Source organism: Dendronephthya gigantea, unplaced genomic scaffold, assembly GCF_004324835.1.
Source record: "Dendronephthya gigantea isolate DGI-Jeju-01 unplaced genomic scaffold, DenGig_1.0 000036F, whole genome shotgun sequence".
Lineage (NCBI taxonomy): Eukaryota > Metazoa > Cnidaria > Anthozoa > Malacalcyonacea > Nephtheidae > Dendronephthya > Dendronephthya gigantea.
This window is the reverse complement of record NW_021163046.1, coordinates 712,720-740,684: the sequence shown is the minus strand read 5'-3', so window position 1 is coordinate 740,684 and position 27,965 is coordinate 712,720. Positions and strand designations below refer to the sequence as shown.

Genomic DNA, 27,965 nt, shown 5'->3' with positions numbered 1-27,965 from the left:
AAAATTCATGTTTATATAAATATTGAGCTGAATTATTGCGTCGAACAAATATTCTTCCGTAGGTGCTTTTTCGAGATTAACGCTAAGACAAGGGCTTCGTGCTATTTACTAGCGAGCAAAGGCGATGTGAGATTGCTATTTGAAACGGATGTTCTTGAGCGTTTCGTGCAATGAATGCGTTATCATACTTTATTTTTTTCTGCTGTTTTGAGGTAAGTTATGTTTGTCTGACACTTCCAGTCTCATTCAGTTGGATTCCGTTTCATCTTTTGAATAATTTTTACTTCATTTTTCTTAATAAATATAGGCAGCGTGGAGCGCTTGTGCTACAGAAGAGAAGCCTGATCCAGGTAAGTTTTCAATATTTTACCGTTAAACGGTGGTGATACTGCTCTAGATGGATTTGCAGTATGAATTGATCCATCTATCTCGAGTTTTCTTAAAACTTCCGGACGTCGACCGTTTTTCCGAAGGTGATCCAATTTCAAAAGACACATTTTTTGCACAGTTTCTCACTAAAAAATGTCAAAATATTCAGTCTCATTAGGAATTTTATACAATCCATCCAATGTCGATGTATTTATAAGGTTATGTTAAAAAACAGGCTAGCGTTTAAGCAGGCATGACAACTAAAACACTGAATAAAACATTGCAATGCATTAAGTAGAGTAGTCAGTCTAGTATTAGGAGTAACAGTCAGCACTCAGTCAGACTAGCAGTACTGCAATGATCAACTGACATTGAGAAAGGTTGAAAGTGAAACACTGAATAAAACATTGCAAAGGATTAAGTTCTAGACCAGTCAGGCTAATATTAGTAGCAACAGTCAACACTCAGTCAGACAAGCAGTACTGCAATGATCAACTGACATTGAGGAAGGTTGGAAGTTTATGGATACAAAACATTAGTATCAACATGAAGCTATTCTACTAAATGTGGCAAAACCAGCATGTATAGTTAATACCGTTTCTTAATTTAATTGCAAGTTTTTTTCATAAAAGTCGAAGCTTTATATTGCAGACTTTCATATATACCACTTATAGCAGTTTTCATACAAGTTCATCAGAATTATTCATTTGAAACATCGACTTGCATTAAGTAAAATAAACGTCTTCATTATTTTGCTGTTTATTCATTCTTGCGGTTACCCTAGAACGGTTTTCATAGTAGCTACTTTAAACTTATTTTACTAAAAATAACGTCAATTTCGACGGGCCAATGTCACGTACTGAATTGCGTCATTATTTTATCATCGAAATTTCGATTCGAACTCATTTAGATAAGTTACAAATGAAATTTAACGTTGAAATAAATTATTCAGACCTTTCTCGCGAAGAGGCAATGTCGTTAAGCCCGGAAAAACTACAGCACAGTTAATTTTAATGGTGCAGCAACCTGCATTATTGTCGAACCGATTACATTGAAATTTGCGCACTGCAATTTACTTCAACGCTTGTGTGCTTGATATAATTATTTTCGCTTAAAGGCTGGGACTTAGTTATATGTAAAATATTTTATATAAAAACAATTTCCTTCGTATATTTCGTCTTGTAAGTGCTTTTGACATGTATTTTATAGGAACAGGTAGGAGTAACGTGTTACCAGGTTACGAAGAAAAAACACATTTAATGATTAATTAGTTACTGCACTTATCAAATATATAATAGCAAATTATTCAACTTTTTTTGTTCAAAAGTTCTTCTAAAATACACGGCTTTTTAAAAACGAAACTCAGGCGTGATTGTGCTGGGAAAATGGCCGGTAGTAACCAATGGTGTGGCTTCAACGCTGTCGCGTGCGAGAAATTTTATTTATATATAAACTTTCAAAAGCGGTTAAACCTTGCATAAACTCAAATAACATTAGCCAAGGGCAAGTTAAGGCCAGCCACTGCACGCTAAACGTTTTTGGAATGTCCTTCGTTCACATCGGATATCGTCCCACATTGAATCAGACAGTGTTAGATTTTGTTTCGATGCAAGGAACATCTCCGGTCGGCATTCGGCTTTTATCAAACTTTCCCTGTATACACCGCTAATTAAATTAAGGTGGTCCTTCCCAAACATTAAACTCTAAACTCCGAGCGCTAAGATATGGGTTACAGCAGAAACACAATTTGATAAAAAAAACACCCCATGCAAACGCCCAAAATATTTGCAATTCTAATTTGCCAAAGCTGAAAAACATGCCCAAGTAAAACTAGCCTAAGCTTGCTCCGGACTTGAAAAACCCAACCTGAGAAAAGTTTTCTGGAAATTTTAAATAGCTAGCTTTTAATCATGTTTTTCAACGAGCATACTTAAGTTTCGTTAAGTAAATGCATATTTGTTTTTATTCTACTAATGTACTAGTGTGTTTAGTGTTTTGGCGCTTCTTAGATACGGTTCGAAGTTATAGGAACCAAACTCTTTTGAGCTACGAAAATAAACTAGATTTCTGTGAACATTCTGATGTTGTATTTTCACAGATTCTCTGCATAATTTGCCCGTTCAAATAGGGGATTTGTGAGAATTTAAGAGAGAAATCGTGCTGCCTTTTCACAAATCACTAAGGCTTCGTCAACATCACAACATCAACTGTTAGCTTACCGTAAACGTTTAAATAATAGTCATCATTGCAAGGCCTTTTGAAGATATGAATTCACCAAATACGTTATAAAACCTTCGTCTATTTTAGATTTCATTCAATGCACTTTTCTAAACGTGGCATTGCAAGAGAATGGTGGAAATTCCTCAGCTATCGTGGGCGATCAAGAGCATTCCTGTCCTCGCCTTACCGATGGTAAAACAGAGGACGCACAAGATGGCGACAAGAATTCAAACAAAGTGTTGAAGATCGCTTTTGCGAGGCCGTATCTTGTTGACACTGTAAGAATCACGGAGTCTGACGATGGCGCCCAAGCCGAGTGGATCACAATCAGCTTTTCTGATGGATCAAAAGAAGATGTAAGTGCAGAGAATAAAGCTTGAAAATATATAACTATTAGTCGTTTTGACTCTCAATTAAAATTGTTTATTAAATAGCACTAAATAACCTCGGTGTCAAAGATAAGCAGGTTCCATTGTACTTAATTTTACACCATTGTACTCACGTGTAGTCTCTTACCCCTCTGTGCTCTATTTTATCACCTGCATCTGTTTTAATATACTTTGTACGTTTGCTTTACTCCACTTCATTGTATATACTCCATTCAGCTCTTCTGTGCTCTCCTCTGTCCTATGTTGTATCTAAATGTTCCCTATTGTACTCTACCTTTTCCCACTTAACTTTTAAGATTAACTTCGTTAATAAATTAACCCGATAAATTGTATGCATGGTTCCTATTAACAAATCTCGACTGTTTTTCTTCTAGATAACTCTATTACCAGGATCCACAGAACCAGAGGAAGTCTCTTTTGTCCCTCGTGTTGCATCATGGGTGAAATTTACCGTTCTGAGCCAGTATTCGGAAGGCGGTATTCGCTTCACAGAGATCGAAGTGTACAATGGCGCCTGTGTTGATGGTGTGTGTTCAGTTAGACCTAGTTCATACGTCGCATTTTGGTCGCGTCGAATGCAAATCAAACCATAGATAATGAGATGATAATGAAGCTGAATGGCTTCAAATGAAGCTCAAATGTGGTATAGCAATTGCCTAAAACAGACGAAACACTTCTCAACGTTTCGACGTTTTGAGGCTGAATAAGGTTTACCATCTCATCATCTATCATTTGAATTGCATTCGACGCGAGCAAAATGCGACGAATGAACTAGGCCTTACTAACGGAATTGCCTTTGTTTCATTAAAAAGTATATTTCCGAAAAGTGTATACCGCAGCGGGTATACCATATTTCAACGAATTGTATATATTTTGCTTCTATTTTTTCAAGAAAACGTTTGCACTTTCGAGGAATTCTCCGATGGGGCGCTACAATCACAACGTCACGTCCACAGCGAAGTATTTTCGTTTCTCAAACAAGGCAAAGATAAGTTGGACATTAGGCTTGGCAACTCCTTAGACAAACTTGTCTATGTTATACCTATTTCGGACAGTATAAAGTTAAGTAGGGGAGGGGATGTAAAAGCCGGACCGACGTCAGTCCCTGGGGTGGACCTCGACTCGCATTGGATTCCATTCTGGGTGGATATGAGGAAACCTGGACGAATCGTTATCGGGACTGGTGCTACGGTGTTGATCGAGTTGACAGAAAATATTCAACCCTTGCCTCTCCTGTGGTTTTTGGCCACAGTTTCGGGGGAAAAAGTCATTTACTGCGGCAAAAAAGGTTTGTATTCTGATCAAGGCATACCTGACGCTTAATTTCCGGTTGTATATTCAAATGATTTATGCTCCAAACACCGCAAAAACAATCGAATTCAAAAGAAATGCAATGAAGTAGATACACGAATATGAACTCTTCCCCATCAGTTAAAGGTGAAGTACAGTCCGTAATCTGAACAAATGCTTTGCTTACATTTTGGATGCGTTCAAGAACTTTCTGAATACTTGACACGCTTTTCATGTTCAGAGATATACGAAACGTGCAAGTGAATTTGAGCAATTTTGAAAAAAAGTAGACTACTCATTGTTATTAGCCGAAAAAATGAGCAGAAGCGATTTTAACCTGCCTTTAAAGGTCTTGCTTTTTCTTGAATTAATATTTAACTCGCGGACCAACAAATGCATACTAAAAAATGCGAAAAACTAAATTGTTTTCATTTATTCACCTAGCCTTTTCAAATATGACATATATAAGGATTTATACATTTACGTGTACGTGCGCGTATGAAAATCGCTTTAGTGGAAAGCTGCTCTTAAATTGCAGGATATTTCCAGTGAACTTTCTTGCAAGAATTCTACTTATTTTTCTACCAGACCGTTGCCATGACGACAGCACCTATTTCTGGCCCTTGGATAAGCTATCCAACAACAGAGTGTACGGAACCAGAAGCCGCACCTATTTTCTAGCGTCTGGTTCCGTTACAATGAACACGACCGGCCCAGCGTTGTCGAGAGGGCAAAGAACAGCTCTTCTTCTTTCCAATGGCTTTGTCGACCTATACTCTCCAACATCGTGTCTTTACAAGCAGGACTTTTGCAGCGAAGGGCTATCGTTCTCGATATGGCTGAAGATCGAATCTTTATCTACAACTGCAAGCTATTTCCTGTCCGGTGGAAAAGGGAACCAGGGCTTTTCGATTTATGCACCAATGGAAGCAGGTTTGCAAACATTTTTGGAATAAAGTTTTTTAATTCGAAAGAAAAACTGAAATCTTTTAGTGGATCTGCTTAAAGAACTCGCAGCGTTCTTCTCTTGTGACTTATGTCAGAGTTAACAAGGATACAATTTTAATTCTTACAATTTTTTGGGTGATTCGATTCCCAGTGGTACAGACTATCCATGCATGAAAACAACTGGTCTTGCTTTTTGTAGATATAACAAAATTGTACCATTTAACTTTACAATGGTGATGAGAAACTTGCAAATACTTCCCTTTCACCTCAACGAATTTAGCAGAACCAAGTAAACGTATTTCATTTATCATTTAGATCGCGTTGACAATAATAACCCGGTCGAGATCGAATTTCAAAACAGCGATGTACAATGGCGGGTCTCTGCGCCGTTTTCCCTGGCAACCTGGCATTTCATAGCCTGTTCATGGAGTGCCGCGGATGGACCGACTTGCCTTCTGGACCTGAACACTGTCCTCAATGGAAAGCAAAGATTTGCAAGTTCTACTTTCGGACCGCTTTCATTGGGGAAATCTGCAATGATACCAAACAGCTTTGCACATTCATCCGTCAGCAGTCTGGCGATTTGGGAAAGAAAACTTACAAATTCAGATTTCCAGGCGTTGTATAATTGCATGGGAATTAAACCACGTACGTACCAATATGCATTGAGTGGTTTCAATTGGTGTTTGCAAAATACCAAGCGATAGTTTTTACCCGAAACCGATATAATTTGGCTGGTAATAACCCAGCTATAGAGTTCGAAATAATATCAAGAAATCTTAGCTTAGGGCGCTTTCGCTTAAGCGGCTAAAATGGTCAAACCGGTCATATTTTGAATTGAAATTAAGTATTTCGTTAAACATAGCCTGGTGAGACTCATATCCCCGTGCTGGGCAGCTAAAAATAACGATGTACCTAAATGCAGTGTTCTTGAAACACTCTAAAATACCAGTGATCTGCCTGTACTGAAATTAAATGAGACTGGTCTGGCCGTTTTTACTGTATTATGGAAGCGCCTTTAATCTTTTAAAATATTTTAGCTAATTTTTTTTTACTTTGTTAATATGCGTGATTTCTTTTCTGTTCTTCCAGGGACTAAAGCCAGTGAAGAACTTGGAATTGAGAACTTCCGGATACCAGACAGTTCCTTTACCGCATCAAGCTCTACCGAAGATGGTCTCCCCCATTTTGCCAGGATGTCTTTAGGTATAGATTATATTGAGGATCTGTAGGTTTTTGTCAATTTTTTATACTACAATAAAAGCACTTCCAACTTTCGTATCGTAAAATATAGGTAACGAAGACACGTTCAGTATCCAAGAATTTAATCCTTAATCTATCACTTTAATCCTTCAAATTAATCCTTAATCTATCACTTTAATCGTTTAAATTAATCCTTAATTTATCGCACATCGAGATTTGGGATTAAAGTTATTATTATATATTGTAGATTTTCGACGTGAAATTATAGTACCGTGTATAATTAACTGTTGATTTTATGGTTGGTTATTTTTTTTTCAGGCGGTTGGATAAGTAGTGTATCGGATGCAAATCAGTATCTTCAAGTCGATTTTGTCACGACTATGGAAATAAACAAAGTTCGTCTCAAAGGCAACGTTGAATTAGATGCTTATGTAAAGAAATTCATGTTAGCAGAAAGCAAAGATGGCGTCGCATGGATTACAGTGAAGACTTCCAGTGGGATAGACAAGGTTTGGAAAATAACGTCGCTTTTACTACAGCCATTTCAGCCAATGTTACAGGATGAAATCAATCTTACCTAATTTAATGATAACAATAATTCTGGAGTCGATGAATGTTCTCGAAATATGTATTCGCAAAAGCGAAGAAATTTCATTTTTGTCGAAAGAAATCACCCTTGGTGCCGGAAATGCTCTACTAGTAAACATGATACAAGTTAACTAATAAATGATGAAGAAAACTAAATCAGTTATAATTTAAGCAGCAATGATTTTCAACCTAGATAATGTCTGGCAATGTGAATCCTTCCATTTTGCGGGAGGTAAACATTGGGAAATATCTCGTTACAAGATGGCTACGAGTTCTTCCAACCTCGTATCACAATAGGATTGCGTTGAGACTGGAGCTAGTTGGCAAGCAAGACTGTAAGTTTAATGTAGTTATGGCCCTGCTACACGGTGCAATTTTTCTTGCAACTTGCAATTCTACTTGAAAGAGATGTAAATTCGCGAAGAGTCTTGCAGAAGAAAAGTGCATGAAGTGTAATAAGCACAAATCTTTGTTGTTCCCAAATATACATCTCTCAAAAGTAGAATTGCATTGCAAATTGCAGGGGAAAAAGCAGTGTTGATTATACTTCTTGCACCGTTTGGTAAAACGACAAAAAGTCCATTTACTTTTTCGTTCTTTCCTTATACTTTGTCATGTGTGAGGTTGTGTATCCGTCAGTCTGGGCTAGCCCGTTGAAGGGAGAAAGTAAAGGCTCTTACGATATGAATTTCAATTCGAAAGTCTTCTCATGAATTACTGCCGTCGACCATAACTATTTTCCTAGCAATCTTATTTAATGTTTTAGACGCTAACAGTCTTGGATGCCTTCCCGCGTCTTCCGTCGTCACCTCCCGTTACCCTATCGAGTCTGGTTCGGATCCATTCAGCTGCATGGTCGGATGCGGTCGGACTACGTCGCCTTACGCATTGCTCGCCGACAGCGGCGACTGCTATTGTGCCGACAAACTCGAGTCGACCGACTACGTTTTTGATGCAATGTGCTCAACGCGTTGTCGGAACAAGAAGATGTTGAAATGCGGTGGAAAATTGCATTTTTCGGTTTATCAGGTTACCGAGTTTGCGAACAACACTTTCCAATTCTCAGCTCCGACATGGATTAAAGAGAATACGGCCGCTACGTTTTCGTTTACGTCCATCGCTGGGACTGTTTTTAAAGTTTACAGAAAACGTTCGTCTCTTTCAACAACTTCATCGCAGGTAGAACTAACCTTCCAGGATCTTGGAGTCGAAGTGGTCGTCATTGAAGCTGAAACAAGCGGGCTTTTCAAAAGAAAATTCCAAGTCCGACATTCCATTCTGGTCATCACGGTAGCCAAAGGTCTTAGCCTTGAATGCCCGGGTCTTATCATCGCAAATCGTCCGTACGAATGTACTTTGACTGGCTTTACTGGTCCGATAGATGTGTTCAGTTACAGCATGAATGCTGCGGAACTAGATACCCCGATGCTTCCAAGTAAGTTATTCATTATCATGTATTATATGCGCTGATGAAGTGTCTTTTCACTTCAATAATCTCCTTCATTCATCTACTTCTTTTTAGCTCCAGAAATTAACCGAGTATCGAAGTCTCTATACATCCTAACTGATACTCGTGCACCAACTTCAAATTCCCTGACCTCAGAGAGAGAATTGAATTGCTCAAACTATTACTATGTTAAATATCGAATTTTCTAAATAAATAGGTCGATACCAGCGAATTAGTATTTTGTAATATGATGTGCAATTGTACGACTCGTAAAAAGAGTATTGACAGTTGAAGCATGTCGTTTCATTTTTAGTGGGCTTCATCGGCACAGTTGGCGGAATTCACTACAAAATTCCGAACAAAGAACAAACACAAAGCGGTCTGTACTTCGTATCAACCTTCGTCGAATTAGGCGTTGTTTCATCTATCGAGGTCAACGTTGAAAGCATTGGCAAGCTCTCCGTTTTGGTAAGAAGAATTTTTTAAAAATGTACTTATAAAACCTCTTATCGAAGTTCATGACGAATTATAATTGCATTGCAAGTTGCAAGAAAATTTGAATAGCGTAAGAGCGCTTTATGAGTCAATTTCTCACGTCGGTGCAACGAATTTCCTGTATGAGAAATGATAGCAATCCGGTAGCAATTCATCACAACATTAATGTTTCCTTATTTCCCTAGATCCTTCGCCCAGTCTGTGGAACCGGCGTTTATCGAGAATATTGTGACGTGAATAAAAACTGTACACTCGCAAATCCAGTGTGTGTTGATCTATCCGGGTACACGTGCGAAGATAAAATGCTTCACTTGCCGTCCGGCAGATGTTTTGAAAAGGACAAGTATGAATGTCAAGGAACCGCCACAACATCTAAGTTTATCCCTCAAAAATATCACAAGTACGAGGTGGTTTTTAAAAAGCAGGTGAGAAAACCGATTTAAAGGCGGATTACACTAGCTTCTTCGCATAGTTCCTGCATTTGCGTTTGTTTACAGTACGGAATGGAGCGTTTTGATTGGTTCCCGACATACAATTACGCAACTGTTAAAGTTTTGGCGGGAAATTTTATATTTTTAGAATTAGAAACGTTTTCAAGTTTTATTTTTCGTTACATTGAAGCATTTTCGCTTTTGTTAAGTAGTCCGGCTTATCTCGGTCTATTCTCTGACGAAATTTGGTCAAAGTTTTATAACCTAAACGTTGAACTGACATTAGCAAACGATTTTTTGTCGTCAAAAGCGTTAATACCTGTAACGGTCGTATCAGTTACCGCATAACAAATATTGTAAATGAAGTTTTAATAGTATATACTGTGTCACGTATTCAGGTTGAATTCTCCAAAGTTGGACAACACCAAGTATTAGGTGAGGGTGAGACAGTTGACGTGCGCGAGAAAGACGTCGTGGGCGTGTATTACCCATCGTCCCAAGCGGCCAATCTGACCGTGGAAAGTTATACGGCATACGAAGGATTTCTCCAAGTGGAAGCAAGCAATCTCGTCAAAGGCGGTTATGTCACAGCTTCTGCGAAAAACACCAAGGTAAATACGATTGCCATTAAGTTAACTTTCACGAGTCCCATAAACCATTAAGTTCGTATAAGCAGATCAGTGCAATCCTAAGCCCGACACCCCCCCCCCTGTCGTGCTTCCTCTTCCCAACCAGTGATCTCTATATTATAGCTGAATGCAACCAAGTGGTTGTAAGAATTCGAAAATTTTGCCGTAATGAAGCAAACATCGAGAAAGAAGTTGTATATTTAGCTCGTATAGTTTGCTCTACAGAAATTAAGCATATATCATTTCATTTTAGCTCGTCCACATGCAGCATTCCCTCAAGGCTCGCTACTACGTCCCGCAAACCCGAATTTTCCCGATCTCCCTCGCTCCGGGCGTCCACCACGCCGCGATATCGCTCGACAATGCGATCAACAAGTTCCAGACTTCTCAAGAAATTGTCTCCGCGCAACCGATCGTCGACGTAGCCTGGAAACTAGAAGCCATTGCGGCGACCAACGACGTCTACACAATAACAGCAAGTGCAAAAGTGGGGACGAATGTAACTTTTTTAGTGCATTACGATGACGGAAGCACGGATAATTTCTTTCAGATGAACGTATCACAACCAGTTGTCTTCACCCACGTTTACACCTCTCCTGGGTATAAATTTATCAAACTGCGCGCGTTTAATCATCTTTCAGACGATACCGAACAATTTACGCTGCTCATTCAGGATTACATTAAGGATGTGAATCTCTCGTCGCCCGTCAAACCGGCCAGGTAGGAAGACTTGTCCACATAGTTTCCGATTAGTTTATCAAATTCTGGTTTACACCGAATACCTTGGCATTAGAAGAAAGATTAGAACTTGGTCTTCTCTTTAAGTAAATTGAATCGCATTGCAATAAGTTTTTCTCATGAGAATTTATCGCAAGTGCAAGTCATATCCTGGTCAATTAGACTATGTTTGAATCCCAAAAAAAAATTACTAGAAATGATGAAAATTACTAGAAATGTATACTTCCGGAATTCCAATGAAGCAATCTTAACCTCGTATAATCATTAAAAACATGAAACCTTAGTGTTCTAAAATTGGCTATTCTCTTTAAGAATTTGAGCTAACGTTCTTGCTTTTATTTAACGGTTGAAAAGTCATTATTCGGTGGATAGCGCTATCCTGATTTCTTTCAAACGACCCCAGGAAAATCTACCTAATTCGAGTTTTTAAATAGGTCTGTGGAGTTTCTAAATAAGTCTGTAGTATACTTTAGTATCGATTCTATTAATTATAACTTATGTTATCTTGTCATCTAGGCTTACACACATCACCGCTATCGACTGGTATATCGACAGCGGTTCTCGTGTCACAATTGAAATTGATTTGGGCGACGGAACGAAGTTCCTCAACCAATCTCTGGACATAAACGGAGTGCTTAAACGACCCATACGCCATGTTTATGCGAACCCTATCGAGTACTGGGTGAACATAACCGCGTATAACCTGGTGAATAGGATTCAACTTTACTTCATGATCATCGTGGAGATCCCGATCGTGGATCTCACGTCACGCGTGATCCACGCAAATCGTGATATCGAAGTCAATGAAACAGTCGAGATTAAATTAACCCAACTCAATGGAACGAACGTGATCCATTTCTTCGATTTCCAAGATAAGTCTAGCCTTCTGACACGTGAAACCAGTATCTTGAAGAACTACAGTTATTGGGCCGTATTTCCGGTAAATATAACCGCGTGGAACAACGTCTCGTGGGTGACCTGGACCCAACCTATTAAAGTGCATAAGCCAATCATCGTGCTGACCGGTTTTGTAATTGCGACATCGCCCACCAATCATACAGATGCTGTAAAATTCGACTTCGATATGAAGACCGGTTCCGATTTCAACTGCACCTGGGATTTCGATGACGGAGCGTTTGGTCACTCCAGCTATTGGATCACGGATGAAGAGGTCAGTCTTTGATGTGGTCGAGAGTTTTATCAGGGTCGTCTCCAGAATCTTAGATGGGGGAGTTTTATATTCATATATTTGTCTTATGATTCGTCCTAGGTGTACAAATGGCCGATAACTCACCAGAAAATTTATCACATGTTTCCTGGCATTGGCGTGTACCACGTTCGCATTAATTGTACCAACAGACTCTACCCCATCACCGCCTCCACCATCTCAATTGTACAAGTTCCTGTCATTGGTAAGATGTTTTGGTAGATTTACTTTTTTATGGTTTTATACTGACAAAGGAATGCGATTCCTCTTGTATCTTCCTTACAAATTATCAATATGTTTATGAAATAATGACTCCTAGTAAGTTATTTAGAAATATATGTTTCTAAAAGATGGTTTCTTTTGTTAAAAGGATTCAAATTTGACCAGCCAGATCCTCAACCAAATGACGAAGATCTCGTGGTGAATTTCACAGCCGCCACGGGCACCAACATCAGTTACACCGTGACGTTTTATCACATCTGGGAAAAACGCGATATCCCTATAACGGATGTGACCATCTCTCCAGACACCCTCAAGGGAACTGCGGTCATCGACAAGAAGCACTTCACAGATCGTGTCGGTTACTACAACGTGAAGATAACAGCCGTTAATCTCGTGACGCCGCTTCAAACTCGCGTACGGACGGTCACGATCGATCGTCCGATTCGTGACCCCAAATTATCATTCACGCGAAATACGTGGAAACGAATCACACAGTGAACTACACGATCCACGCAGATGGCTCGAACGTGACCATCAAGTGGGATTTCAACGATCCGTACGCGGGTCCACTCAGCTTCCGTCAGGAATGGTTCCAAGGGGTATTTACAAGCGATGGCTGGACGGTGTGGCATAAATTTGACCACAGTGGATATTATGTAATCGATGTAACGCTCACGAATAGCTTGGGCACCGTTACTACGACAAAACAAGTTAAAGGTGAATTCGGCGTGTATTTGGTTGGCGTCACGGACTCTCCACGTCCCCTGCCTCCGGGTCGAATGAATTTCACGTTCTTCCCTATTCCAGAGAGGTACTATTGGCACCCAACTGACGCGCATATGGAAATGCAGTTTGGAGATGGAAAAAATTATTCGGGACCTTATAATTCGACCGTCATACATTTCTACGAAAGCTGGGGTCTGTTCCACGTGAACTGTACCATAATGAACAAGATCTCTTGGGGATTTTTCACGTTTGAAGTGGAAATACAACGTATCATACAAGGACTAAAGCTCACTCCTTTTCACAGCGCCGGCGATGCTGGCTACTTCGGTCCGGCTCGTGGGCCCAATCTTGATCGCCTACCTTTGGAATACGACGTGATATGGAACGTGACTACGTCCGACGGCACGAACATCACATACACTTATCAATTTGGGGATGGCGACGAAGAAGTGACGCAAAATGCTACAGTTTTTCATAAGTATCGAGAGGTAGATTATTTCACAGCGACCGTTACTGCCGTGAATGCGGTGAGCAAGGGATCCACGACATTCAAAATTCGCATTCAACAAATCGTCATTGGAATCGACATCGATAGTAATTGCCCTCGAAAGATCGATCATCCGACCACGTTTCGTGTGACAATTGATCAAGTTGGAACAGAATCGTGTTATCTGATTCGATTCGGAAACAACAGTCATAATTACCTCTACAAGGATGCTCCAGACACGTTATGCGAACAGAGTTTCCTCGACCAAGTGTCTCCAGGCCATACCTACGTCTTCAGTGGAAAGTCTTTCGTTCTGAATTATACGTACGCGTTTATCGACGTGTATTGGCCCCGTTTGATTGGTTCAAATTTGGTGTCGAAGCTTTGGAAGTTCCACAAGGCTGTGGTTGTCTGGAATCACTGCGATTATCCCAAAATCGATATTTTTAACATCGGAAAGAATAGGACAACGGCGACTGATGTTTTACGGTCGCAGGTTTTCATGGTTGACACGCAGAATATCGTCCTTTGTAAAGCTTCTGTGACAACTTCTTTTCTATGGGAGGTCTACGAAGTGAACCCCGTTGAAGGCGGTAATGACACGCTGTTTATCTTTGCTTCAAACGTCGCCGTTAACAACCCAAGGTAACAAAATATTTAGAATAAAGACTAATTTTATTTCCTAAAGACCTCAGCCGTCGGTTGTTCAAAAGCCAGTTAGCTTAACCCGGGGTTAAAGCAAATCTTAACATTAATTTTTCTAATTGCTTGTTTGCAAAGTTGAATGAATATTTTCAGGACCGATGGAAGTCATATTTTCCAGAGTTTTAAAACGAACAGTTGCTCAGAAGCACATAAACTAAAACACTGGATAAAAAATTAACCCAGGGTTAGCGCTAACCCAGCTTTGAACGACTGGCCCCAGGAAGAGTCTATTTGCAAAGTTTGCTTGCGAAATGTTGTAAAATGCGGGGAAAATATACCCCTAACATGTTTGCTAATTTTTTATACGTCCTATATAAACCATGACGTCATCTCGAGCCCAATCATGCGCCTTTCTGATGATTTACAGCGAGTCCTGAGCCCCCTTAAATAAAGTCTCGACTCGATAGAGCAAAAACCTGGTCGCCATCTTTCATGTCGAATTAAGTACAAGTGCCAGTCTCTTTCTGTTTCTGTCGGCGCGATCGTCGACCGTGAATTCAAGATGGCGACCAAGTTATCGTTACAGTTGACATAGAGTTCACCGACTTGATCCCAGGAATGATCGAACCCCTACCCTAATTGTAATCGACGCAATTTTGCTTTTTCTTTAAGATTCCGCATCGATATCCGCCTATTACCATACGGTTTGTATAGAATGAATTTACGATCACTATGCTAGGCATTGACGGGGTAGTCGGTTTCGACAACGGTTTCATTCGGATCATTGAATCCCCGTTGATCGCAACAGTCAACGGTGGTTCGGGCATTTCAAAAGGCTACGCGCAAAATGTGACAATCGATGCATCTGGTTCCCAGGACCCGGACGTCGGGCCGGGATTTTACGAGAATATAACATTGATCTGGGAGTGCCTGGTCGAAGGGATTCCCAACACGCTAACCCCGCAGGAAATCAGCGCTGCGGAGGTGAAGTCTGGCTGCTCAGGCGATGGTTTTAGTGTTTTAAAGAATGGAAGCGCTGCCGATTTGGTGTACCTAAATTCGAATTTCACCGTCCTCCCGAACGTGAACTACGCTCTACGGTTCACGGTTATAAAGAATCATCGTCGTATGAGGTCGTACTTCAACATCCACACACGTGAAAAAGATGTTCTCAATGTTTTTGTCAAGTAAGTTCAGCGATTCATTAACGGGATGGAAGCACCACAGGGCCAAGTTTAGGGCGATTTGTTTTGGCGTATACACAACGAACGCTAGAAACGGATCGAAGCGTCTAACAACTATTTTCTTTCGTTTCCATCATTCAGATGCCTTCAGAACTGCAAAAAGAAACGAGTTTCTGCCGTGAAGCTGGCTTACACTGGCGGCATCCGTGGTCTCGAAGATCCTGAAATATTGAAGCGTGTGACGTATAAGTGGAAGCTCTACGAGGCGCCAGAACGTGGTCGACTTTATCGCATTCGTAACGACGCGTGGAAAGTGGTTAGTACACGGCGCGCAATTTTGCTATCCCCAGACAAAGGATATATCACCCTCCCAACCGTTTGGAGGTTACCGCTGAAAAGTAAAAGTCGCCTGCTGTTACACGGCTAAAACCTTTTCCCTAGGGATTAACAGCATTGAACAATATTTTGTGGCCAGAATTGTTCGAATACGTCAAGAACAATATCGTTAAAACTAAATCAGATGTTGTTCAATGTTGACGAGACCTGTGGGAAATGTTTCGTCCCGTCTTAAAACTTGTTTATGTCAATATTGCAATAACCTGGTCGTTTTTAGGCACATTTCACTTTTTTTTTTGTAAATTTCGATTCACAATTCAACCTTGGTGAATCTGCTTATTAAAACTGGTCATATTTTATATTAGACTTGAAATTCCTCTCAACTGCATTTCACTAGGTGAAGACTTTTGAAACAGATTTCGTGATAACGGCAACCACAAAAGATACGGTGGTCATCGGGGAAAAAGTTCTTTTGCCTACATCACGATATCGTTTGAGGCTTTACGTCACGCTGGATGAACAGACTGGTTTCGCTGAAGAAGAACTATTCATGAACCAGCCTCCTAGCGGTGGAGAGTGTGTGATAGGTAAGTTTGCCAATTGGTTCACTAACCTTCGTCCTTGTGGCGAAGGGCTTCCACAACTTATTTGCATGCGACTGTCTTCATGGGGAAATAGCAATGACAAAAGAGAGAAACAAAGAACTTTTGATTTTCTATTAAAACAAAAGACACAATAGATATTGTTTGTTTAATTAGATCCTGCAGAAGGCTACGCGCTGGACACAGAATTTCGCGTCTCTTGCTCGGGCTGGAGCGACCAAGATGTCCCGTTATCGTACAAGTTCGCTTACAAAACAAGCGATGAAGACTTCGAACAGTTGATATACTTTGGATCTAAAAGTAAAACGCCACCCGTCAAACTTCCCCTGGGCAAAGCTCACTTGAACTACTCCATACAAGTCATCGTAGATGCTGCTGATTCATTACTAGCTCCTAATGTAACAATCCTGAACGTCACGGTAAGATATACTCGCACAATCGTGGAACACCATATTTCATAGCTATATAAGCCACTCGTCTGACAATACACTGCATGCATATGCATATAGCAGCTATACTCTCTCGGAAACCAAGTTGCTGTTCCACTGTTCCTTCAAATTGGAACCCAACTTGAATTCTATCTCTCAAACATAATTTCCATTCTATTTTCTTTATTCCATCTCATGTTTAGGTCACGGCTAAGCCTATTACAAGTCTCGCAGAATTTGAGACGCATATGCTTCACATGATATCCAAGGATGGACCACTGGGAAATATGATGGCCTCGGGTGATGCTCATAGCGCAACACAACTTGTGGGAGCGTTGAGTTCTCTTCTTGACAATCTTGCGAACAGTAACAGAACTTCGAAACTTCAGTTAGAGATAGACGCGCTGGAGGCCATTGATAAAGAGCAGTTGAAACCAGAAGAGATTGACGCAATTAATCAACAAATCCAAATTCTTCAGGAAGCCGATAGAATTCAAGTTCAGAATGAAACGGCTATTCGTGTTAAGGTTGGGATTTGATTGATTTTGCTAGCGTTTATAGTGTTGTGGGTGAATACGGGTGTTATTATTCAACCCTTTTCGCGTTATTTAGATGAGGAAAATAATGGAAAATGTTGTTTCCGATATACCAATCGATAGCGTTGAAGCCATCCGTGAAAAAGCGACAGCCAGTGCGTCATTGTCAAACACTCCTAACGAAGTCACAGCAGAAATGCAGGTAAAATCACGCAAAACTATAATATTTAAAATCGTGAAAACACAGTCACGATGATTTCCAATCTTTTGATTTTTTTCAATATGAACTGCATAGTTCATCCAATATCAATTCAAAAGTATCATCCAAGCTAAATGGTATTAAATATTCTGATAAATACATGATACTTTGAGAATTACAGCAATTACAAGTAGCCAATTACAACAGTTTAAAAAGTAAACAAACCCTTTGTTTATATTACGAACACAGCACCATCATTAAGGTTATGAAAATGCAAACTATTCATACGAATATCTCCTTTTCCCGAAAAATTAAAGCCTTACAAACTCGTCGTAAGGATAGACCTACCGTTGTTCAATCTTACAGGACAGTGCAATGAACGCGGCGAATCAAATGATCGCTTTCCTTGGCAACAGCACTCAGTCAGAAGAGCCCCCGAACCCGCAGGATACTTACAACGCTGCTGGTGGACTTATCAACACACTTGGAAACTCGATGGAAGCGTCTATAGAGACTGGAAAAAGCTACAACGCCTCAGATGACGGTGGTGATAACACGACAAAGACGGATAGTGCTGTGAGTATTTCACGAGAATATTGTAGTCTGGAACGATTTGAAGACAATTTGAAAACGAAAGATCCATTCATAGACTATGATATATCTCATTGGCTTGCTTTTTACCTGAGGCAGGGATCTCGCAATGAGATGTTATAGACGAATAATTCATTTTAATCTGAATAATATCTATTCCTAAGATATCTTTGTTTGCCCAAGACGTTTCAAGACGTTTTCTGGTATCGATTAATCCGTTAAACTCTTCTTTTCGTTATCACAGAGCAAAGGTCTCGTTACAAAAGCGATGGAGAACGTCGAGAATTTAGCTTCGGCCGTTTTGACGCAGAAATTTGCCGGAGAACCGGCGACCGAGGTAAAAACGGAGCGCTTATCCATGGCCGTGCAAAGGGCTGATCCATCGGAAAGCGGGAATATTGGGGCGAACACAGGAGGTGGAAACTTCATGATGCCGAATGTCGGAGCTTTGTTCGGTATTGACGGCAACGATACGAAAAAAATACCACCTGTTGATACTAAGGTTTGTAGCTCTACCGCGATTAAACAGCTATCTCATCATAAAGTTTTTCAACTGGTTCTTCTATCATCTCCACAATGCGTAGAGCTCCATCACGGCACTCTTGGATGTCTTGGATTACTATTCTATGCTGTTATTCGATGTAACTTTAGTCAACCGACATTAGATCTATTGAAATAGAGTTGCACTGTAAAGATTTTATGGTGTCTAAACAAACGCCCCCGATAACAAATGAGCTTCAAATATTGAATCCAAAGAAGGATATTCCATTTTCGCATGTTTCATGATCAAAATTGTATAGGACCGTTTACATTTACAATTTTTGCTGCCATTTTTTGGCGATGATCTTCATTTTGATAGATGTGAACAAGTAAACTAGTTACTGATGAAGTTCAAATAAGACTCTTATAATCAGAGCATTCGTAACTAATCACTCGTTCAGATCTACCAAAAGAAGAAAATCGCAGCATGCAAAAATTGCAAGTGCAAACGCCTTATCAATGTCGACGACATGCTAAGATATTTTATTACTAGGCTGTTTCAAATTCGAAGAATCCATTCGCTTGGGACTCGACTTCGTCGAAAGTGAAGAGCAAGGTTATGACGATGGAATTGAAGAACGCCTCGGGCCATCCGATCAAAGTGAGCAACCTATCCAAGCCGATTGACATGTGGGTGCCACGTGGAATGTCCGTGGATTTCTCGTTTTACGCCGTGAACCACGGCAGGTTTCTGTACAGAGCATTTCCCGTCGTGGAGAACGATACCTCGATACAAGTCGAGATTCTCGCCGAAGACAACAACACAGAACTCATCGCTTATTTGCGCTTCGGAAAATTTCCGACCGAGGAAAATTATGATTTTAAATACGTGCTGCCGAGACGTGTGTTTCCCGTCAAGCACTCGGGGAATGGAACCGCGAACAAGACAAAAACCGGTCGGGAAATAAACCCTTACATCTTGTTCCGGTCTAACGAGGACCTAAACAGAACAGCCGCGGGAAAGGTAACTAGTTTTGTTTCTAACCATGTTGATAATCGAAAATAATCCAGGGTCGTCGGTTGGCTGTTTGAACCAAATTAACTCAAATCTGTTTTGATTTAATTTTGCGCATTTTTCCGAAAGCCATAATTCTTATCAATTTTTGAATCCAGAGATAATTACACGCGACTCTATTTTCCGCATTTTAAAATATTTTACGACTGAACTTTGGGATTGTACAATATCTAAGATGCTCTTTCAAGCTGTGCTTAGTACGTTTTCCTCGTTGAAAACTTTGTTAAAGCTACCATCAGCCTGACGAATTGGTTTGTAAATGGTAAAATGCAGCACTGTAATACGTATGCAGGTAATTACGTATTCTTGGTTCGGAGTTGATTTACAGTTAAATAATTAAAGTTTTGTTTTCGTACGGTTCATATTTCTCACGTCGGTTACAAAAACGTGCTGAAAAAAATAGAAATAGCCAGTCTACAATTAAGGAGGATCAATACAGATTAGTTTTGTTCATAGATTCTGTGATTTCTTTTGCAGTATTACATTGGCGTGAAGTACAACGGGACATTTGACCCGCTGTACGAGGCTGTTATCTCTGGTGGGAAAATAACATATAAAGAATTCATTCCACCGATTGCAAATTTCACGATGAGAACCTTTACTTCGTCTTGTTTGTACTGGAGCATCGAGAATGACACTTGGAAAAGCGACGGATGTGTTGTAAGTACGAAATATTGTCGATTCGTTGGCTATAGATACCAGGATCAGCAGAGTCCTGAACACTTGTTTCAGACAACTTATAGCATGAGTATAGAGTCGACAGTTTATACCAAGTTGCAGTCAAACTAACGATAACTTAAGTAATTTAGCTTGTAGGTACACCACGTAAGTATTTAATACTTAAGAATTAAAAGACTAAATTATAATTTTTCATTTAAGTATTAAATATATTTACGTGAAGTACCTACAAGCTAAATTACTTATCGATTGTCACCATGCAAACATACAAGAATATTATTAATGATAACTTGCCATGAACCAAGTCATTTTACGCATTCATAAATCGCCTTGAATGCTTCAACTCTTACTAACTTTGATTTTGATCTGATTTCAGGTCGGTCCAAAGACAGCTATGGACGGAACACAATGTTTATGTACGCATCTGACATCGTTCGGTGGAGATATGGTCGTTGCTCCTAATACGATTGACTGGAGTGCGATAAGCTTGGATAATCTTTTCAGCAATCCTGTCGTATTCGCCGTCGTGATGTCGTTCATTTTTCTGTATTTTATTCTGCTTATTCCCGCTCGTAGACAGGACAAGAAAGATTTGGAAAAGGTAATGCATGATACTATAAAGGAAGGAAGTCATTTCTGGGTGGAATTTCAGTGAATTACTGTAGCTAAGACTGGCAGATCTAAAATCATGGTTTTAAATATCTGCGAGGCATAAAGTACTTCAATGCGATGTGAAAAAGTTTAACAAACAAACCTGTGTTTACAAAGATGTTGTTGTTTTTCGGAGCATGTTTCCTTCCATTTTTTATTAAAATATTCTGTTGTCAAAGGTTTTTTGTTATGATGAAATCTTTTAATAAAACGTCTCTGATCATTGTAATCAATTGTACAAAATCATGGGACGAAAGGTCTGGTAGAAATATCTTTATATGCGTAGTTTTAAGGTTCTTCTTTTCTTAGTTTGAGTGTGAGCGACGTTTTCCCTTCTAAAACTGTTTCTTCTTCTCAGCTTGGCGTGGTTCCATTACCTGATAACGACCCTCGTGATCAATACAGCTACGAAATCACCGTCTACACTGGGTTCAGCGCCGAGGCCGGAACGACGGCAGATATTTTCTTCATCTTGGAAGGAACGCGAGACGAGACGCCGGTGAGAATGTTAAAAGATCCGAGCAAAAACAAAATCTCCGTTGGGAGCATCAACTACTTTCTGTTAACCGTTCCTTCGTCTTTGGGGAAATTGAGAAGCCTTCGTATCTGGCACAATAATGGTGGCAGTTCTCCATCTTGGTACTTACTACGTCTGATGGTAAGTCTCATTGAATAGCTAGACAACTTCTCGTGGAACCCCACAACTTTAGTCCATCGCTTGCTCTAAATATTTCTCAAGCATTTCAGCACCCTCATTTTGCAAGAATCCTTGGCCTGCATTGAAGGTTGTTCTTCGCAAATCCTTGGCAATAATTACAACACCAATAAGTTTTTTACAACACCAAAATAATTGAAATATTCGCTTTACCCTAAAGGTTCACGATATCCACAGAGATACCAAGACGTGGTTCCTCTGCGATCGTTGGCTGGCTGTTGAAGAAGATGACGGTCAGATTGACCGAGTCCTCCGACCGGCAGGCGCCGAAGACCTCACGAAGTTCAACCTCTTGTTCCAAAACGAAGCTCGTAAAAACCTCTCCGACGGACACATCTGGTTCTCGGTCGTCAAGAGACCTGCCCGCAGTAACTTCACACGTGTACAGCGGCTGTCGTGTTGTCTGTGTATCCTGCTGACCACAATGCTTGCAAACGCAATGTTCTACCAAAACGACCCGTCGTCGTCTGGCGATGGTGTACTTAAGGTGGGTCCGTTGAGCTTTTCCATACAGCAGCTCTCTATCGCTATCACGAGCAGTTTGGTTGTGCTTCCTGTCAACTTGTTTGTCGTCTGGATCTTCCGAAATGCACGACCAAAGAAAACGGCGAAAGAAAAGCAAAAGGAAGAAGAAGCCAAATACGAATCGCGGAAAAAAAAGAACGTTAAAGAATCAAAATCGAAAAAAGGAAAAGAGGAAAAAGGTAACCTCATAACGGAAACACCAAGTCGTTACCACTGATCTCATAATACTCTTGATATAGTGAGAATAACTATTAAAATCATTCATTCTTTGCAAATAGACCTGTTTCACGGGTCGAACTTTTCATCTGCCAAATCGAATGCAAATACCCAGGGTATTGCTGTTAATATTCACAGACGCCTCATCGATCTTAATAGTCTACGAAGTCCTAGATCATAATATCTGTTTTTATATTTTATTTATTTTCGTTGTATCATTTCGTAAATATTTTTCAATTTTTTTGAAGATGGGAAAAAGAAGTCTTCTTTGCCTCACTATATGATTTACGTCGCATATTTCGCGATATTCATCGCCTGCTCTGTATCCGCCACGTTCACCGTTTTCTATGGCCTGACGTTTGGCAAAGCCAAGTCCGAAGCGTGGATCTCAGCTATGATGATCTCGTTCTGGCAAGACGTGCTCATCTCGCAACCGTTGAAGGTCTTTGCCGCTGCAACGCTGTTTGCGCTCATTACCAAAGACCCGAAGAAGGCAACTGGGGAGGATGATGAAGATAAATTACCATCGCCAGAGCTTCAAGAGGACGAGGAATACACGGAGAGGAACATGGAAGGTCGAGGTATGTTTGATGTTGTTCATTTGTCAGTGTTTACAGAAAGAATACTAACCAGTGTAACGCTAGGAGCTGCAAAGGAAAACAACAGCAACAACAACAGCAAAAACAGTAACAAAGTAAACAACAACAACAACAACAGCAGCAACAGCAGCAACAACAACAAAGCAAAGACAACTAGCAAGAGCGTTTAAACAGAAACATCAAAAAGAAGGAACTGTTATAACAATGTATCAACACATAGGAAACAACAACAATAACAACAATAATAATACCTTTTACCGCCACCACAACAACAACAATAAAAACAACAAATGTAATAACAACGAAAACGACAACTACAAATAAGAAAACAACATCAAGACTCTTTTTTTTATGATCTATCAAGGTTTGGTATCAATGGCCCGAATTGACCCTAAACCACTGGATCCACAGAAACTTCAGGAAAGCAGGGATTTAAAACTGAAACAAAAAAAGATGAAATATATTCTTTACGATATAATCTGGTACTTTATATTCGTGAGTGTCCTACTGAGCGTTGCCCATGGTAACAAGGATAAGGTTGCCTACGACACTACCTCCACCATGTCAAGCATGTTTGAAGGAAGCAGTTACACGAATTGGATTGATTTTGGCGAGGTATTATTGTCTTTAATTTAGTTCCAGTAAGATTCAGAATAAAGCTCCTCGGTTTTCTGCCACATTTGCGTTTCCAATTTTGTTTTGAAGCAAAGATATCTTCGGTATTTACTACAAATTAAGATATATCTTAAGAAAAAAACAATATAGTGATAATGCTATGAGATTCAGGTCTCAACTCTTTCTGAATTCTTGTTTAGTTTTTCCCGTGAATTAAGGATGTTTTAGTGATTACTTTTTCCCAGCAAAAGTGTTCTACCGTGTTTGTTTTTTCCTCTTTGAGAATACGTACTCTACAGTAGTTTAGATTTATTAGTTGAAAGTTTGCTGAAATATTGATTTTTTATTAATTTCCTGGTTGACGGCTGCCGATATTAATCCAATTTACTCTTAGATAACCGATCCTAAACTGTTCTGGTATTGGAGTCGATACACCTTATTACCCACACTTATCCCAAACCAGTGGTATGGTCCAAATCAAATCCTAGAAAACGTGGTCTGGGTCAAAAGTGATCCGCTGATCTCGCGTTCTCGGGGCGCGCGTAGCCGATTGAATTTGAACAAAAACAAGGTTCGCAAGATTCAGGGGCGACCAGGCGAGTTCCCAGACATGAGCATCGTGCTGAATAATACCTTTCCATTCCCGGAACATTTCGTAGCCGACCGTGCGACGGACTATACCGTCGGAGTCGCGAGATTCAGACAGCTGAGAGTTAAACCAAGTAAGTTAGACATTTCTGTTTGTTCTGGACAAAACTATTATTTATGAATTGCACGACAGGAATAGTGTTCGACTTCATATGAACAATTTAAGTCCCACACGTACGTGAGACGTCGTTTTTGAGCTTTTTACATAATCCATTGCACAGCATTGCTTTCTTTTTGCAACGGAAGGAGTGAAGCCATCTCGTCTTAAATCATAGCTCGTTTGTAGACAACTTCGCCACATTTTAAGACCATAGATCTACTGACAACATCTTCTCCTTTTGTTATATCCGCTTAAATCATGTCTCCATTCAATTGTCGTGAACCTGACAATATGGTTGATGTAATGGAATATTTCTACGTCTGTGCGCTCAAAATGTGACCGATTTGAGTAAAGAAATTGAAACAAATATACTTCTAAACTATTTTGCCTTGTTCATATCAATTACAACAAATTAGAGACTAGGTTCATGAAATGTAACCAAATCTTTTTCTGTCTATCTCAGATCAATGTTCAATTCATCCGGCATTTCAACACATGTTCCAAGAGTGTAACAGTTTCTACAGTTGGGAGAAAGAAGACGAGGGTCAGTACCTGGAGGGGTGGGTGAAAGACCCCAAGGCGAAGATCAAGAAGAATGATACAGCCACTGAGAAACAGAAAAATGCTTGGCAATACAATACCGCTTGGGAACTGAAAGGGACGCCATATTGGGCATCATTTTCAACATACTGGGGAGGAGGTAGGGTGACCGAAGATATTTGTGTTGATAATTATGGATAGAAATGGGTATTGATGATTATTTATGTGGAAAGGACAGGCCTTTGACCTCTCTCATAACGATTGAACGCATTTGAATCAACGGCACCTTGAAATCTTTCTAAAGAAATGCTAAAATTTTAAATCTTAACAGCACTTGCTTCGTAAAAAATTACACATAAATTTTTATTATTATTTTTCTTTAATCCCTACGTTTCAGTAAACAATAAAAATTAGTAAAAGGATAAAAATTTGATAAAAATAAACAATAAATTTAGACATGTTAAAAAATAAAATAATATCCCGTAGGTTTTGTCGCTGACTTGGGTCACAACGAAACCTTGGCGATGAACATGACTGCCTACTTGCAGGAAAATGATTGGCTCGACCGTTACACTCGGGCAATATTCTTAGAGTTCACGACATACAATCCGAACGTGAACATGTTCTGTCTAATCACACTCGTTTCCGAGATCATTCCCACCGGTGCCTACTATCAGTTCAATCAAATATACCCAGTGAGACTCTATCGTTACTACGGACCAAATCTTTTGGCAATCATGGTGTTAGAAATCACCCTTATGACCTTCCTACTTTACTTTGCTTATCGCGAATTCAAGAAATGGCGCCGTGAGGGAAGGCTGTATTGGAAAGATGCGTGGACGTACATGGAATTGCTCGTTCTCTCTTCTTGCTTCTCAACAATCGGTCTTTACTTCGCTCGTATGGTCGCGACTAACTATTCTATCGGTTTAATGCGAGATGATCCACAATCCTTCGTGAGCTTCCACTACGCAGCTGCGTTGGATCAATGGTCGACGTTCACCTTGGGAATGGCTGTGTTCTTTTCGTTCCTGAAGACGCTCAGCTTGCTGCGTTTCAACAGACGAATGTCGTTCATGAGCAAAACATTGAAGATATGCTATAAACCGCTTGCGTCTTTCTTCCTTGTATACATCGTCGTATTCTTGGCCTACGCTTCGTTCGGGTTCATCGTCTTTGGTAAAATCGCTCCGGACTATCACACATTCCAGTCGTCAATGGCAAACGTACTCGGCATGACTCTGGGCGCTTTCAACTTCCATGCCCTGGTCGAAGCGCACCGAGTTCTTGGTCCAATTTTCTTCTTTACTTTCACGTTCGTCGTCAACTTCATCCTGATCAACGTCTTCGTTGCCATCATCTCGGAAGCGTTGAATTCGGTGACGTCCGACGCCTCAAACCAGTCGAACGACCACGAAATTCTCGACTTCATGGTCCACCAGTTCAAGTCGTACATCGGATACAGAGTTTCGCCGGCGATAAAGCCCGTGTACGTCGAGCCGTTGTCGGGAGTCGACGAGTCCTTCGATCAGATTGAAAAGAAGACGGAGAAGGTTGAAATGGCATTTCGGAATCTCTGCATGGAAGAGATTCGCCATGCGAGCTGGTTCGATCCGGAGAAATGTGCGAACAAAAAGAAGCTCCTGCTGCGATTGCTGCTTCACGTCGACAACGACATGACGGAGACGGAGGTATGTGACGCTATCCCTCTCTTCGATGAGGTGATGCGTGCTTACACCGAGAAAGATTTCAAGAACTGGCTTGTGGAATATGGCGAAGAATTTGACGATGCAATGACGATGCGTAGTTCGGTGTTGTTCTCCCGCGCGACTCTCTACGATTCCGACGACAGCAGTTCGGGCGACGATTCTGATGACTCGCTTGAAGAAGGAAGATGGTCGCAACTCTCCGGTACCACCGTGGCTTCCGTTGACGAAAGAAATCTGTTTTCAGGCGCAAGTGAAGTCCCCGACGCACGGATTGGAAGCGTCGAAGGGTACTATCAAAGATACAACGAAAGGCCTCCGTCGACGGCCGAGAGGTTCTGTCGGACGCCGATGACGGACTCAACGACATCTCTGAATGCGAGCATGTCTTATATCGACCGGTTACTTCAGCAAGACGATGATTCCCAGAGACTGTTTATCGAGGGGGGCGATGAGGGGGGAATGGAACCCGAGGATTCGGACGACGACGATTTCAAGGAAGTTGAAGAAGAATTGATGAAAATGAGAACACCTGAACCAGCGAGTGACACGGAGGAACGCGCCGAATTTTGGATGTCGAACTTGAAGCCGACCACCCCGGAGGAAATGGAGCAAGGATCGAGCGTGGAACTCTACAGAACGAGTCCTAGAGATGATTTGCCGCTCTTTGAGAGATCCCTCAATTTAGGAAAGAACAAAAACAATGAATATAATGTATTTGTGGAGGAATTCAGCGATTAGTTAAACAGCAACATTGCCTTGTTCAAACTGGTTACCTTTTGCATTGTTTTTACTGCATGGGAACACTGTATTTTCTCAAATCAGTTCTGCCAAACCAGAAAATGTCTAAGTTCACAGTTTCATATTAAATACTACCAGTAAAGTAGCAGTCGTAGAAAGTTTTAAAATATTTCATGTTCACTAAAGAAACGCTTTAAAATGTGAACAATAGTTTCTAAAAGATCCTCGCTTATTGGCAGCCAGAGAAAATTTCAAAAATATCTTGATGTTTTCTAGTTTTTCCATGACGTTGAAGCATTTAAACGTTGAAGCAATTTTAAACTATTTTATATATATCTCGTCATGTGTTGTTAAATGACTTCATACTTACCTAGATCCAAGTTTTTCGTAGACATTATGCACAGTATCTTAATAAGATTTTTTGACAAGCTGAGTATTGCAGCAGCCTTCAGAAGAATTTGCACGATTATTGCAAGCATAAAAATAAAGCACGGTAATATAATTGCCATAGTGTAATTTTTAATACGAAATATTGTAAGAAATATGATGTAATAATTAAGCGCTTATTAAAGTTATTTTGAATCATCTTAACTAATAAATTAATTCATAATTCTGAATAAACGTTGAACAATGGTTTGCATATGCTGATATGCTTATGCCCTGTGAGCTCGGTAATATCTGGAACGTTATTATTATAAGTAATAGCATGGCTTTGAGGTCGATTAGCGATTAAATGTCCCCGAAAGCCGAGGCAGGTTTAGTAAAA

General features: G+C 40.3%; 1 protein-coding gene across 1 annotated transcript; it reads left to right on the top strand.

Moving 5' to 3' along the window:
- The first annotated feature begins 33 nt into the window (after window positions 1-33).
- On the top strand, window positions 34-27,790 carry LOC114525847. Its single transcript, XM_028547296.1, is given in 38 exon segments — window positions 34-212; window positions 308-350; window positions 2,677-2,945; window positions 3,353-3,503; window positions 3,871-4,266; window positions 4,857-5,201; window positions 5,532-5,864; window positions 6,309-6,422; window positions 6,738-6,928; window positions 7,201-7,342; window positions 7,774-8,442; window positions 8,768-8,922; window positions 9,135-9,374; window positions 9,779-9,991; window positions 10,263-10,729; window positions 11,264-11,918; window positions 12,018-12,159; window positions 12,325-12,669; window positions 12,672-14,034; window positions 14,707-14,752; window positions 14,755-15,221; window positions 15,360-15,534; window positions 15,952-16,141; window positions 16,313-16,575; window positions 16,788-17,111; window positions 17,197-17,322; window positions 17,686-17,895; window positions 18,155-18,412; window positions 18,944-19,414; window positions 19,943-20,125; window positions 20,520-20,744; window positions 21,153-21,452; window positions 21,670-22,213; window positions 22,499-22,831; window positions 23,214-23,464; window positions 23,859-24,186; window positions 24,676-24,912; window positions 25,239-27,790. Coding segments are annotated over 38 exon segments (13,167 nt in total). The 5' UTR covers window positions 34-170; the 3' UTR covers window positions 27,200-27,790.
- Window positions 27,791-27,965: the final 175 nt, after the last annotated feature.